This window comes from Castanea sativa, chromosome 2, assembly GCF_040712315.1.
Source record: "Castanea sativa cultivar Marrone di Chiusa Pesio chromosome 2, ASM4071231v1".
NCBI classification, from domain to species: domain Eukaryota; kingdom Viridiplantae; phylum Streptophyta; class Magnoliopsida; order Fagales; family Fagaceae; genus Castanea; species Castanea sativa.
The window spans coordinates 40,461,049-40,476,019 of record NC_134014.1 but is presented as its reverse complement, the minus strand read 5'-3'; the positions used below and the strand labels follow the sequence as shown (position 1 = coordinate 40,476,019).

At 39.0% G+C, this 14,971-nt stretch overlaps 1 protein-coding gene across 1 annotated transcript; it reads left to right on the top strand.

Annotated features, from left to right (window-relative positions):
• Window positions 1-9,414: 9,414 nt before the first annotated feature.
• Window positions 9,415-13,317, top strand: LOC142626139 (thioredoxin-like protein AAED1, chloroplastic). Its single transcript, XM_075799925.1, has 7 exons — window positions 9,415-9,966; window positions 10,071-10,117; window positions 10,230-10,344; window positions 12,431-12,475; window positions 12,570-12,629; window positions 12,742-12,837; window positions 12,945-13,317. The coding sequence occupies exons 1-7, from the start codon at window positions 9,625-9,627 to the stop codon at window positions 13,062-13,064; spliced, it is 825 nt and encodes a 274-aa protein (XP_075656040.1). The 5' UTR covers window positions 9,415-9,624; the 3' UTR covers window positions 13,065-13,317.
• Window positions 13,318-14,971: the final 1,654 nt, after the last annotated feature.

Sequence of the window (14,971 nt, the reverse complement as noted above, 5' to 3'; positions counted from 1 at the left end):
CTTCTGGCAGTAGTCCACGCCACGCGTAAACTCCCTCACTATTTCCAGTCTCATACTGTGGTTGTTTTGACTCAGTTGCCTCTCAAGGCTGTGTTGAGCAGTGCTGATTATTCTGGCAGAGTGGCAAAGTGGGGAACTATTTTGGGAGCCTTTGATGTTAAATATAAGCCTCGCACCTCGGTGAAAGGTCAGGTCTTCGCTGATTTGGTGGCAGAGTTTGCTGAACCATTGTTAGAAGAAACTTCAAAGGAAGCACACATGGGTGAAAAATCAGTTGGTGTGATCACAGCCGTATCGCCCTCGGCTTGGAAAGTTTATGTGGATGGGGCTGCTAATCATAAAGGGTCTGGCGTTGGACTTGTTCTAATGTCCCCTGAAGGAATTGTCTTTGAAACATCTTTGAGATTGGCCTTCTCGGCTACTAATAATGAGGCCGAGTATGAAGCGGTCTTGGTAGGCATGCAAATGGTACGTAAGATGGGTGGCAAGGAAATCCATTTGTTCTCGGACTCTCAGTTAGTAGTCGGCCAAGTCATGGGTACCATGGAAGCTAGAGATTCCAGAATGCAGGAATATTTGGCCCAGGTCAAGCGTCAGCAGGCTGAATTCGACTCCTTTGCCTTAGCTCATGTCTCTAGGAGTGGAAATATACATGCAGATTCTTTGGCTACGTTGGCAACATCCTCGGCTCAAGGTCTACCAAGGGTTATTCTCGTTGAGGATTTGGTAGAACCTTCTCTTGTAGCTGCTAACGCACCTCGCGTCCATCTAATAAGGCCTGGTCCTAGTTGGATGGATTCGATCATATCTTTTCTCAAAAATGACATCCTTCCCGAAGACAAAGTTGAAGCAGAAAAGGTACGTCGAAAGGCGCCCCGTTTCTGGTTGTCCGAGGACCAGAAGCTATACAAACGATCCTTTTCAGGACCGTATTTGTTGTGTGTACACCCTGAATCAACAGAATCATTACTGGAGGAATTGCATGAAGGAATTTGATGGAGTAACACTGTGGGAAGTTCATTAGCTCATAGAGCCCTTACTCTGGGTTATTGGTGGCCCAATATGCAGAGGGAGGCTCAGGACTATGCCAGAAAGTGTGATCAATGTCAGAGGTTCGCCCCTAATATCCACCAACCTGGAGGGGTTCTTAACCCTCTGTCTAGCCCTTGGCCTTTCGCACAATGGGGCCTGGACATTGTCGAGCCATTTTCGAGAGCTGCTGGCAACAAAAGATGGTTGCTCGTGGGAACAGACTATTTCACTAAATGGGTTGAAGCTGAGCCATTAGCCAATATCCGAGATGTTGATTCCAAGAAATTTATATGGAAAAATATTGTTACTAGATTTGGTATACCGCACACACTTGTCTCAGATAATGGCGTTCAATTTGACAGCAACGCCTTTAGGCAATATTGTGGTGACATGGGTATCACAAATAGATATTCTACCCCAGCGTATCCTCGAGGGAATGGGCAGGCCGAGGCCGTTAACAAGGTCATAGTCAATGGGCTCAAGAAGAGGTTGGATGATGCGAAAGACAGATGGGTAGAAGAGCTCCCTTATGTTCTGTGGACATATCGGACCACACCGCGCAGGTCCACTGGAGAAACACCATTTTCCATGACTTATGGAGCCGAGGCGGTGATACCACTAGAATCTGATTTTCCTACTCTAAAGACAAATTCTTTTAGCCCCGAGAATAACCAGGGACTTCTGGAGAAAGATCTTGATTTACTTGAGGAACGGCGTGAGGCAGCTATGGTCCAATTGGCTTATTATCAGCAGAAGCTAAAACGAGGATATGATGCCCACGTGAAGCTAAGGCCACTTGCACCTGGTGATCTTGTATTAAGGAAAGTTGTAGGCACTTCTAAGAACCCAGCATGGGGTAAGCTAGGACCTAACTGGGAAGGCCCCTATCGCATTGTTTCAATAGCAGGCATAGGGTCGTATAGGCTAGCTGACCTAGATGAACGAGTTGTACCACGTCCATGGAATGTAAATAATCTTAGAAGGTATTATTATTAATCAAATAAGCTTTTGTCAATTAATATTTCAAAGTTATGGCTAGCTCTCATATTTGAAGTTACAATTTCTAAGAATCAAACAGAAACTTGGTTAAGTGTAGTCCTCGGACCATAAACCTTGTGGAAATTGATGTCTTTTCATTTGTTAAACAGAACCTTAGTTATGCCGGGTCTTCGGACCTCCTACTTTGGGAAAATTAACATTTGAAGTTACAATTTCTAAGAATCAAACAGAAACTTGGTTAAGTGTAGTCCTCGGATCATAAACCTTGTGGAAATTGATGTCTTTTCATTTGTTAAACAGAACCTTAGTTATGCCGGGTCTTCGGACCTCCTACTTTGGGAAAATTAACATTTGAAGTTACAATTTCTAAGAATCAAACAGAAACTTGGTTAAGTGTAGTCCTCGGACCATAAACCTTGTGGAAATTGATGTCTTTTCATTTGTTAAACAGAACCTTAGTTATGCCGGGTCTTCGGACCTCCTACTTTGGGAAAATTAACATTTGAAGTTACAATTTCTAAGAATCAAACAGAAACTTGGTTAAGTGTAGTCCTCGGACCATAAACCTTGTGGAAATTGATGTCTTTTCATTTGTTAAACAGAACCTTAGTTATGCCGGGTCTTCGGACCTCCTACTTTGGGAAAATTAACATTTGAAGTTACAATTTCTAAGAATCAAACGAAACTTGGTTAAGTGTAGTCCTCGGACCATAAACCTTGTGGAAATTGATGTCTTTTCATTTGTTAAACGGAACCTTAGTTATGCCGGGTCTTCGGACCTCCTACTTTGCGAAAATTAACCTTTTAAGTTACAATTTCTAAGAATCAAACAGAAACTTGGTTAAGTGTAGTCCTCGGACCATAAACCTTGTGGAAATTGATGTCTTTTCATTTGTTAAACAGAACCTTAGTTATGCCGGGTCTTCGGACCTCCTACTTTGGGAAAATTAACATTTGAAGTTACAATTTCTAAGAATCAAACAGAAACTTGTTTAAGTGTAGTCCTCGGACCATAAACCTTGTGGAAATTGATGTCTTTTCATTTGTTAAACAGAACCTTAGTTATGCCGGGTCTTCGGACCTCCTACTTTGGGAAAATTAACATTTGAAGTTACAATTTCTAAGAATCAAACAGAAACTTGGTTAAGTGTAGTCCTCGGACCATAAACCTTGTGGAAATTGATGTCTTTTCATTTGTTAAACAGAACCTTAGTTATGCCGGGTCTTCGGACCTCCTACTTTGGGAAAATTAACATTTGGAGTTACAATTACTAAGAATCAAACAGAAACTTGGTTAAGTGTAGTCCTCGGACCATAAACCTTGTGGAAATTGATGTCTTGTCATTTGTTAAACAGAACCTTAGTTATGCCGGGTCTTCGGACCTCCTACTTTGGAAAAATTAACATTTGAAGTTACAATTTCTAAGAATCAAACAGAAACTTGGTTAAGTGTAGTCCTCGGACCACAAACCTTGTGGAAATTGATGTCTTATCATTTACAGTTACAATTTTGAAGAATTAAACGAAAGATTGTTTAAGATTTATCTTCGGACTATGACTTTAATTAAACTTAACTTCTGATTGTGTTTGGATGTTAACACCTTACTGTTTATTAACTTGGATCTTAAGTTTTATATCTTTAAGTATTGAGTAAATTTGGGTAAGGAATGGTCCTCGGATCTTACATCCTACCAGAAACAGTGTTGTGCACTATAAGGGCTTAACCGTTATATGAAGTCCTCTTTCCTTTTTTAATCAAGGCATTGTTCAAACGTATTAACTATGTCACCTTGTATTAAATCTTTAGTAATATACGCATGATAATGTGGAAGTTATGATTGTGCAATCCTTGGAATTAGATTTTCATATTCTGAGAAACTTTTGATATGACTTAATGGGAAACTTTTGTAATAAGTACAAAAAAAGAGTAAAGTAGAAACAGAGACAATCCAAGTGAAAAGTAAACGAAATCGTTCTTCATTAATCAATTGAGTATGCATTACATATAATTCAAAAAAAAAAAAAAGAAGGAAAGGAAAAAGAGAAGTCCTAAGCTAAGTCCTAAGCTGTTGGAGGAGGATCTTGCTGAGAGGTACTAGTGCCCTCGGTCTTTCTCAACTCCAGCTCAAAAGGAGTCATAATCTGCTTTCCTTTATCCACTGTCGTTGTTGAAAGGACGATGGGTTCCACTGTTTTGCTCAAGTCCTTCTCTGCATCCACTCCTCCTTCCTTCTTTTTATTGGAACCAGAAGGTTCTGTAGGATCAGAAATTTGCTGTGGGACCATCAGAGGTAGAGCAGGAAGAGTTGGCTCAGGGGTAGGAGTAGCAGCAGGAGCCTCTTCAATCTCCTGTATTTCTAGGGGAAGCCAAACGTTCTCGGACTTCCTCAAATTCGAAGATTGAGGAACTCCTGCTACGTTTAAAGCTTCCCCCCATACTTTTTGACAGTATTCGCGGCATAAAGCTGCGAACTCCTCTGTCAGCTGCTCCTCGGTAGTGGCTACCCCTTCATCAAAACTTGCCTGCTTGGCAGCTTGAAGAGAGAGTTGGAAGGAACTGGCTTCTTCCTTCATCAGCGCCAACTGCTTCTTCAGATCCGAGCACTCCTTTTGAGCTTGGGAGAGCTCTTCATCTCTTGCATGAAGGAGCTTGCGCTGTCCTTCTATCTGGGTCTTCATGGTCTTCAAGTTTGACTCGACCCCATTCTTCTCTCTCCTCAGCTCTGCTACCTCCGAGGTCAGCTTCTCGATCTCAGCGAGGGCTGTGCCCAAAGACTTCTCAGTCTCCATCCTGACTTCGAGCTCAGTTCTGGCTATTTTCCGAGAGTCTTCAATAAACTTTTCAGCTACAAAGACCTCCTGAATAGCCTGTAACAAAGTATGATGGAGTTAGGAGTACCAAAAACAAACTTACTTACGAATATTGTTAAAAGGAGAAACACTTACCAGCGCTAAGTCTCTTTTTAGGGAGAGGAATAGTTGTGGCTGGCCCATTTTCTCCAAGGTCTCCATGTCCTTGGGCAGCAGAAGGGGACGTTCCAAGACCTCGGCCAGGTGGTGGGCATGGCCTTGTTGAACCGCCCTTATACTGGACTGGCAGGAGATGGGAGCGCCGTCCAGCCTTAGATCGGGGGACCAGGTGGTCGGTGCTCGCGCACTACAGCCTCATTCCTGATTTCCCCGAGTTCAACTGAACGGGCTCTACCCTTGCCCTTGTCCAGCTTCTGCTGCTGGGCCGGTGGGAGTTGTTGGCGTGGTTTCTTGGGGTCTTTAGTAATCGTCCCCTCATTATCCCCCTTTCTCTTCTTCTTGGGGTCCTCGGCTGGCAATTTTGGCTCAGCTAGAGGAGGAGGAGGAGGTAAAGCTGGGGGAACTTGGGACGTTCCCGCTTTCTTCTTCTCTCGCAACCTTAGCAGCCCTACTAGTGAGAAGACCCTCCATTCGTCCCATGTCTTCTTTAAATTCGTCCTCGGGAAGGGCAACTACAAGCCCCGCAATTCCGAAGCCTCGGTGGTTTCTTCTTCCTCGTCGGAAAGTACCACAAACCGGTTCCCGCGAGGTCTCTCGGTGTCTTCGAGATGGAATTGATCTATCTCGTCGTCGAGTGTGTGTGAAGAAGACACCTGCTCTTCCGAATGACAGCTTGTTTGTGAGTGCACGGCAAGGGGGACCGTCGCTATCGCCCGGTTGTATAGAATGGTGTTAGGAGCGTCCGGGAGGTCACGGTCGTCCAAAAAATGGGGCCGAGCTACGTTTATCCTCTTTCGTCTTCGGCCGCCCGCAATAATGGCGTCCTCTATCTCCCGGAAGTCTTTGGAAAGGGGTGTACCCTAGAATAAGATGAGCAGCTCGGAGTTGCAGGTCTTCACTAACGAACACCTCGGAGCGAAGTACTCGGTTTAGATCCGCGACGTTACGGTGACTTAGACGAGGACGCACGTGTTGCTTATCTCGCAAAAAAGACATCAAACAAACAAACTTGGTCGATTTATATAGAAGTTTAACAAATTTAAGCAAGTGTGAATACGCATTTCGTGTGTATGTGTTAAGAGAAGTTGAGTTGTGGGGAGATTAATCCTACGGCGTCGCACCTGGATCCCCCCACTCAACCGGGCAAGGAAGCCGTCGTGCCAGTTCCCGGACACGATCAAGTAGTCGTCCTTCATGCCTTTGTTTGATTTGGGCAGACAGGAGATTAGTCTAACGGTGCTAGACCGAGATTTAATGTAATAACCTACCTTAGAAAGTTTATGGGACTCATATAGGAACACGACATCGTGCTATGTGAGATTTAAACCCATCTGCTCGTTTAGAGCATCTACACTACCTAGGACTCTAAAAACGTTTGGGAGGCATTGATCGGGACACAACCGATGGTTGCGGAGGTACTCCCTAGTTACAGGTTTCATTGGTATGGTCATCCCACCCTCTATAAAGGCTATCATAGGAATGATAACCTCTCCCTCTGTCCTAGAACCGGCCACGGCTGTTGCCGGGCAGTATTTTAACCCTACGTCGCTGGGAATACGGTATTTGGCTCTAAAGCCTTCCATCCCAGTGGCGGTATCAACTAGACACTTGAATTTTCCCATTACAGAAGGACGATGGACTAGACTTTAGAAGAGAGAGTGTTTGTAGTGATAGCCGAGGACAAATATCGGGGAGAAAATGTTAAGAATAGGAGCAAGAACTTACAAGGTTGAAGGTGTGCAAATCTCCACTGTTTTCTGCAAAGTAAGATATGATGGCTGATGTCTTGATGGGATTACCCCCTGAGGAATTAAATGAAGGCGCGGGTTCCCGAAGCGTCACGACGTGCGAAAGGGCGGCCTCGAAATTATGTCTGTCCCGCCTAGAATTTCGTGGAGTAATGAGAACCGTTGGATGCCCATCTCACCGTTGAACGTGGCAGAGAAAGTGTAACTTACAGTAATAAATGCGCGCGTTTTTGAAAATAAAACCGCCAAGTGTCATTTTCTGGGGCGCGAAACGATTTCCACACGTGCTATCACTTATAAAGTGTGTAGAGGGGATCCTCGCCAGATCAAAACCCTATTTTTCTCTTCGGATGTCGAAAATTAGAGTTTTGAGGGGCTATTGTGTGGGGCAAAAGGATCCTGGTGGGAACGTGGGCCTTTTGGGCCTTGTTAAGGAAGGCCGACTTGACCCTGGGGTTAGAGATTGTTGGTGCTATGGGTCGGCCTATACGCCGAGGATCCGAGGATCCAGCCGAGGATGGTTTTCCCCTCGGACTGACATCAAAGAACTTGAGACTTCATGGTAAAGGTTAGGGAATGACACGGTCAAGACCAATGGTTAAAGAGAGAGAACCCTTGAATGTCCTAGAAGCGCCGATGTTGGAAGAATATCAAAGGTAAAGGCTGCTACCTCCACATTAAAGACCCTGCACCTACCACCCTGGCCGCATTAATGAGGAAGTGACACTTAAACAGTGGAAGAGAAACTTCTAAGTACTGTTCAAAGGCACTAAGAAAAGAAATATCTAGGCTAAGGGAGGAATTGGGGGCAACACGTGGATAAAGTATTAAAAAGAGGAGTATTTAAGGAGGGACCTAGGACAGAAAGAGGGGGAAACTTGTTGTAACCTAAAAAGAAAAAGAAAAAGAGAGAGAGATATAATATAAGAACAGCTCTCGGCTTACGTCCGAGGAGGCCTATTTACATTACTCCTTTTTGATTCCAAGTGCTTGCAATCTTTAGTTTGTCATTTCATCCTCTTACACTTCTAACCTGGGTTTCAAGCCCACGCTCTACAAATTCATATTGTTTAAGGCTCATTGGGCCTGAGCCCATAACTGTTCTTGGGTCCAGGTGCAATTGTGCACTTACACCAATAGTATCACTTAAATAATAAAATGCAATATTTTTTTTTCATTGTTTTATTAAATTATATCAATTCCCATGCGGTAGCATTGGTTACATACTAGTATATAATAATAGGTAAAACTGAGAGAAAATCCAATTAGATTTCAAATTTAAATTTAATTATAGTCTAATTTTGTGCCACATGTTCCATCTAATCTAAGTTTTTAAATTTTTGTACCAAATGAGTTAATTCAATGTAAAAATTGGATTTCAATTAGAGTTTGATTTTGTGACATGACTCCCATTTAATCTAAGTTTTTTAATTTTTGTGTCAAATGAGTTAATTTAGTGTAAAAAACAAAGAGTCCAATATAAGTAAATTATAAAAACATGATTTTTGAATGATTTTATATTTATGAGCATTTTTTTTATAGAACTTAAAACAATGAAAATTTATAAGTCATATATATATATATATATGTCCCATCTAATCAATTTTTTTTTAAAATTTTTATGCCAAATGAGTTAATTTAGTGTAAGAAACGAGAAGTCTAATATAAATAAATCATAAAAAAATATAACTATATATCTAACACTATATATAAAATTAGAGGAAGAGAGAGTTTAAATGATTTTATATTTATGAGCATTTTTTTTTGTATAACTAAAAACAATTCAAATTTATAAGTCATATATATATATATATATATATATATATTAATCGGTAAAGTTGAGAGAAAATCGAATTAAATTCTACAATTGAAGTTCAATTTTGCATCATGTATCTCAAATTATTTATTTTTAGAGAGGATTTTATTCTTTAATTTTGAAATCAAATGTGAGGACATATAATAAATCACCATTTAAGTGAGTTATTGTATACAAAAACCAAAGAAACTAGAATTAATGAACATAAAATATTTTTTTTTTTTTTTTTTTTTTGATAATCCTATAAAAATGAACAATATACATTTTTTACCTAATAACATTCTTACCAAATTTTTTAAAGAGTTAAAAAAAGTATAAGAATAACTATTAATAATATTTAAATTATATATATAATAATTATATTATACTAGTCTCATCACACGCGCTTCGCGCGTGCGATGAGACTTTTCTCTTTTAGTGGTCTTATTTTGTAAAAAAAAATTGTATTTAATTATTTTATATATATATATATATGATTTTTATTTTAAAAATCTAATTTATAAGTGAATAAATCAATTTAAAAATTAATAGGAGAGTAGTCCTATTTTTTAGGCAATATTTTAGTGGGAGTTGGAGTTACATTTTTACCAGATTGTCCTTGAGTTTTGTCTCTACTTAAACGTAAGACTGTAGGGGCATCTTTGAACTAAAAAATGAATTTTTACCAGATTGTCCTTTAGTTTTGTCTCTATTTAAACATAGGACTGTAGGGGTATTTTTAAACTAAAAAAATAAGAATCCAAACAGAAGAAACCCCTTAAATAGTAGTATAAATATTTTAATGTGTATATTTTAAATATATCTATGCATATGCATAGATAGAATTTAGTTTGAGATAAATCAAAGGTACAAGATTAGAAGAAAAAAAAAAAATCCGCGCCACCCATTGTTCTTGGTATGGTGGTGATCTTGACTTAAGGCTAGTCTTCTTTGTCTTTCCCTAATATTTAGTACCCTAGTCTTGACTCTTCAATCTTGACCTCTGGCTTTGGGCTCTGCATTCCTGTTACTTCAATTATCAAGTTCCAAGTTCCAACCTGTGTCGAAAAATCCGAAGCCATGGCCTTAATAACGATACCTCCACAACTAACAAGGTTACAGAACCTGCCACCTAGACCTTCTACTGCTCCACCATCCAAATTTTCCTTAACCTCTCCTCCTAGTCCTAAGTCCCAGAATGCTTCCTCCACCTCCACTGTAACCTTTTCCTATTACCCAACAAAATCAGCCAACTCGAACTCTGTCAGCATTACTACCAGTACTAGTAGAAGATCGAGTCTCGTTGTGAGGGCCTCCACTTCGCAGTTCAGCCCAAATATCGCTGACACCCTCGGGGATGTTAAGATTTTCACCGCCGCTGGTGACCCCGTCTTCTTCAAGGACCTCTGGGATCAGAACCAGGTGTGTATGCGTGTGATTTTTTGTGTGTACATTTATGATTATGTACTTTTTGAGTTCCATTTCTGAAGATTGGAGCTTGATTTTTTTTTTTTTTTTGCTTGCAGGGAATAGCTGTTGTTGCACTTTTGAGGCATTTTGGATGCCCTTGCTGGTAATTACTAATTAGTCTTCACACCTGCTTATTGACAATAATGTTTTTTCTTTAAAACCAAAAAGCTTGACTTTGTTTCTGACGTGTTAGCTATTTTGGTTGTTTTTCTAAGTTGGGAACTGGCTTCTTCTCTGAAAGAAGCGAAACCAAAATTCGACGCAGCTGGTGTCAAATTGGTGGCAATTGGTGTTGGCACTCCTAACAAAGCTCGGATTCTTGCAGACCGGGTCTGTTTCTTTCTCCCCACATGTTACCTGAATGTATTTTCAGCACTAATTTGATACTCTAATTGGCACTTTTGATAAATAGTGGGAGAGGGCGGAGGTGGGGTTTGAACCACATACATCAGCCACCACAAAGGGTGCCAGATTCACTAGTCTATCACTTAAAACCTCTAGTTGACACTCTTTTTTTAACTCTTATTTATACTTTTAATTTAGAAAATTGGAAGCTTTGTCGAGATAGCTATGTTTTTGCTTTGAAAATTTGTGGTTAGAAGAATAGAAACCCAGCTGAACTACTCTGAACAAATTTATACTCTTTAATAAGTTAGGTATAGACATATTTTGTCATTGATTTTGTATAGATTTTCTATCCTTCATTTGATAAAATCATTTCCCATTTTTTTAGTTGGATGGTGTCATCACAGCTCTTCCAAATAACACATTCACCATGTTAAGTAGGGGCTTGTATTGTTTAAATGTGCCCAGTATCTTGAGTGTTGGTGCAATGGAAGTGCTTAAGAAAAATGGTGCTAGCCTTGACAACCATAATTGGATAATAAAAAATAAAAAAAATCAATTCTATGGTAGGCAGGGGCTTAGATGTTTTAAAACTAATGAGTATTTAAACTGCCTACGAATAATGAATTGTGCTTAAAGATCAGGGTGGATGTCTCGACTCTTTGATATTATTTCTAAGGTAGTGACTTTTTCCTGTTTTGGCATTCATGTAACTCTCTTGCAGTGAAAAAGCATGAAGTCATATATAGCTAGCCAGTCACTATCATGTCTTGTGGCTTGCTTGTTTAATAAAAGAGTGACACTAAAAAATAAGCATGATTGAATGACTATGACCGTTGGTGTTGTTCATATGTTTGAAAGGTTTCTTCAAAACTTTTAAGAACCGCATAATGGGCTGAAAGTCATCTGGTTTCATCTCATCAAGCACGGCTATTATGGTGGACTCATATTTGTTTAAATAAGCATACCATGTGACATGACAATGGCATACATCATTTGCTTTACTATTAAATGGAGGTTGTTTTGAGCTATTATTACCAATAAAGCTCAGTATTTACAGCTTCTTTGGATAGACGAGAAGAAGAGGAATAGGATTTAATAAACCTTGTTTGGTTGGATGTTATTTAAGGGGGGAGGGGGGGATGGATCTGAAGGGGTATCATATCCCTCCTAACCTCTATTTTATAACTTAATATATATATATATATTTTTAAATGTCAATTTTGCCTGTATGAGTCAAATTATATCTATATCATTAAAACTATCAAATGGGGACCATAATTGTCAATTTATATAATCACTTCCTTCCCTGATTTAATTTTTAAAACATCAAAAAAGAGGGGAGGAATATCTATTCCCAACTTAATTTTTAAAACATCCAAACAATGGGAGGGGCTAACCGTTCCCCTACTCTCTCCTCTCCTTCCCCCTCTTACCCTCTAATCTCCTCTCCTCTCCCATACACTTCTAGATACACGATTAGTTTATAATGAAGGACAGGTCCTAAGGTAAAGTTTTTTCTTTTGTTAATGGTCACTGAACATTTGCATGTCTAATTTATTATATTGAAATTTGTTACAGTTGTTCATTATTTTCATATAGTTCTATCTCACATCACAATTCTTGGAAAGACATGTCAAGTCACATTTGGACACTCGATTAAAAAACATCATTTTGCTGCACTTCAGAAGTTAATCTAGCATGATAGCATGTTTCATTTATCATATTGGGTAATATGCCTGCCTCAATCCAACAAAAAAAAATGATTTCCTCTACCTGAAAAATGAAATGAGTTTATCCTCAAAACAGATATTTGGTCAATCAATGTTGGAGATATTGAAATTTTAATGACATAGTTAAAATGCCAACAAGGCTTTAGATTATAGCAGAGTTTTTCAGATCGGAGACATAATTGCCAATAGATTTTTAATACAATGGAAATGGCAATATTTCTGCTGACACTACTGGCAGATCTGAAACCATCATTGCATTTGTTTCTTTTTAAGGTAAAACAGTTTTACGATTGGCCTTTACTTGATCTTTGAAGCTAATTCTTCTCCCTGATATTCAGTTACCATTTCCAATGGATTGCCTTTATGCTGATCCTGAGCGCAAGGTAAAATGTTGTGTAGTAGTACATTATGCTTTCCATACGTGATATCTCCTCATTTAGCAATTGTAAAGTCTGACTGAAACATAATTTATTTCAGGCATATGACATTTTGGGCTTATACTATGGTTTTGGCCGTACATTTTTCAATCCAGCTAGTGTAAGCATTTTTTCAAGGTTTTTGTAAAGTTGTCTTCTTGGGAGAGTAGGGATTATTTGCAGTTTCGCATGGTGTATAGGATGATGTTTCTGTCTTAACTCTGATGCATCAGGCCAAGGTGCTCTCAAGAATTGAGGCTCTGCAGAAGGCAGTAAAGAACTATACCATTGAAGCCACCCCAGACGATAGAAGTAGTGTACTGCAACAGGTTCAGTTATTCTGTTCAATAATCAAGCATTGACCAACTATTACGTCCTTCAATTTATTTACTCAAGGCATTTGCATGTATTTATTTCTCTGTTTTGTTTTTATCAGGGAGGGATGTTTGTATTTAAAGGGAAGCAGTTGCTGTATGCACGGAAAGATGAAGGGACAGGTGATCATGCCCCTTTAGATGGTATTTTTGATGTCTGCTGCAAAGTTCCAGTTGCATAAGGCAGTGCAAGCTTCTGCTTTATATTTGATCCGGTGAAGCTGTTGATATGTTTTGTGGGTGACACTTCATTAATAAAATGATTTCTGCCAAGTAGAATCATGGCAGCAATCATATAGTATCACCTATATATAGGTCTGTATAGCTGGTCAAATACTTATACTCTGTTGTGATTATAATGCTGACCAATAGAACGAAGAAAACTGTAAATAAATGGAATAAACGAATTGCATTAAATAGTGATCTTGTACTCTATAGTGTTGTTGCATCTTCAGGAATATCTGCACTCTTACTACCCGGAGGACGTACAACTCACTTAAGATTTTCCTTCGAATACCCATAAATCCTTTCGAGTATGCAACATGTACATCAAACATGGTACACAACTTGCAGAAGTTATCTCTTTGACGAGCTTAATAATATGGGATGAAGTACTATAGATCATAAATACGTATTTGAAGCGGTTGTTATATCAATCAGTAATCCGAGCTTAAAAAATACTCCATTCGAAGGAAAGATTATACTTCTTGGAGGATGATGAGGAATATTTCTGCGAGGCCAAAAAGAAATCAACTGAAGTTAGTTGTCTGACTAAACTCCAGTAGTCCGACTAGGTCTAGTCATCCAACTCCAAGAATTCAACTGATAGAGTCGATCAAATGACCAACTGATAGGCATCCTAGTAGATGGATGACGCCGGGCATAGTCTCATAAATGTACAACGAACCCAGACAGTCTCACAAATGTACAACCCGCCTTCCACTCTAAACTTGTGTACGTGGAAAGTCTAATACATGAGAGTTGTCATGTTGCCAAGGAGTGCTCAATACCTATGGGTCATTAGGTACCCTTTCTGACACCATCCGATACAATCGATCTTGGTAGTCGTCACATATCCAAGGGTCGTCAGGTACCCTCCTTGATACCATGCATTACAATTTGCTCTGACAGTTGTCACGTACCAAAGGGTCGTTAGATACCCTCCCTAACAGTTGTGAAAATTATGTACTTTACCTTTCGAGGTCTTAAAGTCAAAGTACAATCAAAATCTAAGTTAGTTTCTAAATGTAATAATATAATTTCATAGCAATTATTCATTTTAATGCTATATGACTCATTTATAATATTTAGTGCGAAAGTTGAGATGATCACCTTATCCTTACTATTTTTGACTACTAGTTGAAATTTTGACATTGTTTTAAAAAAAAAAAAAAATTATTGATAAGTGAAAGAAGAAATAAATGTATGGAACTACATTGTTTTTAAACCCGGACTGGACCAGTCGATCAGACCAGGTTAACTGGGAACTAGTCCTTGGACTAGTTCTATAAGAACTCAGTTCATCATGTCCTTATTTTGGTAAAAACGGTTCATCATGTCATTATTTTGGTAAAAATTGATGAAAATATGTTGTTGGCAAGACTTGATCTTGCTCTCAACAAGTGAAATAACATGTTTAGCATGCAAACCATTGGGCCATGCACATCTTGTTGTTCATGAATGAAAAATTAATATATATAAATCAATTTAAGTATCAAATATATTAAGAAATTAAATGACACATCACGGTTTGACCTCAGTTGAACTTCAGTTCGACCTCAAAAACCTTGAACCTCTCTCTTTTCCGGTTTATTAAACGGTCCGAGTTTCAAAACCAGGAGAACTTATAAGTATTAGTCAAACTCAATATTATATAATTGCTTTTCTAATGGAGCATAATTGATATTGTAAGTGCACAATTGTACCTGGACCCAAAAATAAATGATAGGTTCAGGCTCAATAAGCCTTATACAATGAAATTTGTAGAGTATGAGTTTGAAACTTAGGATTGGGATGTTGGAAGTTGGTTAACAGGCTAAAGTGCCACAATCTATGCAAATGGTAAGTAAATATGACAAAGAAACCTCCT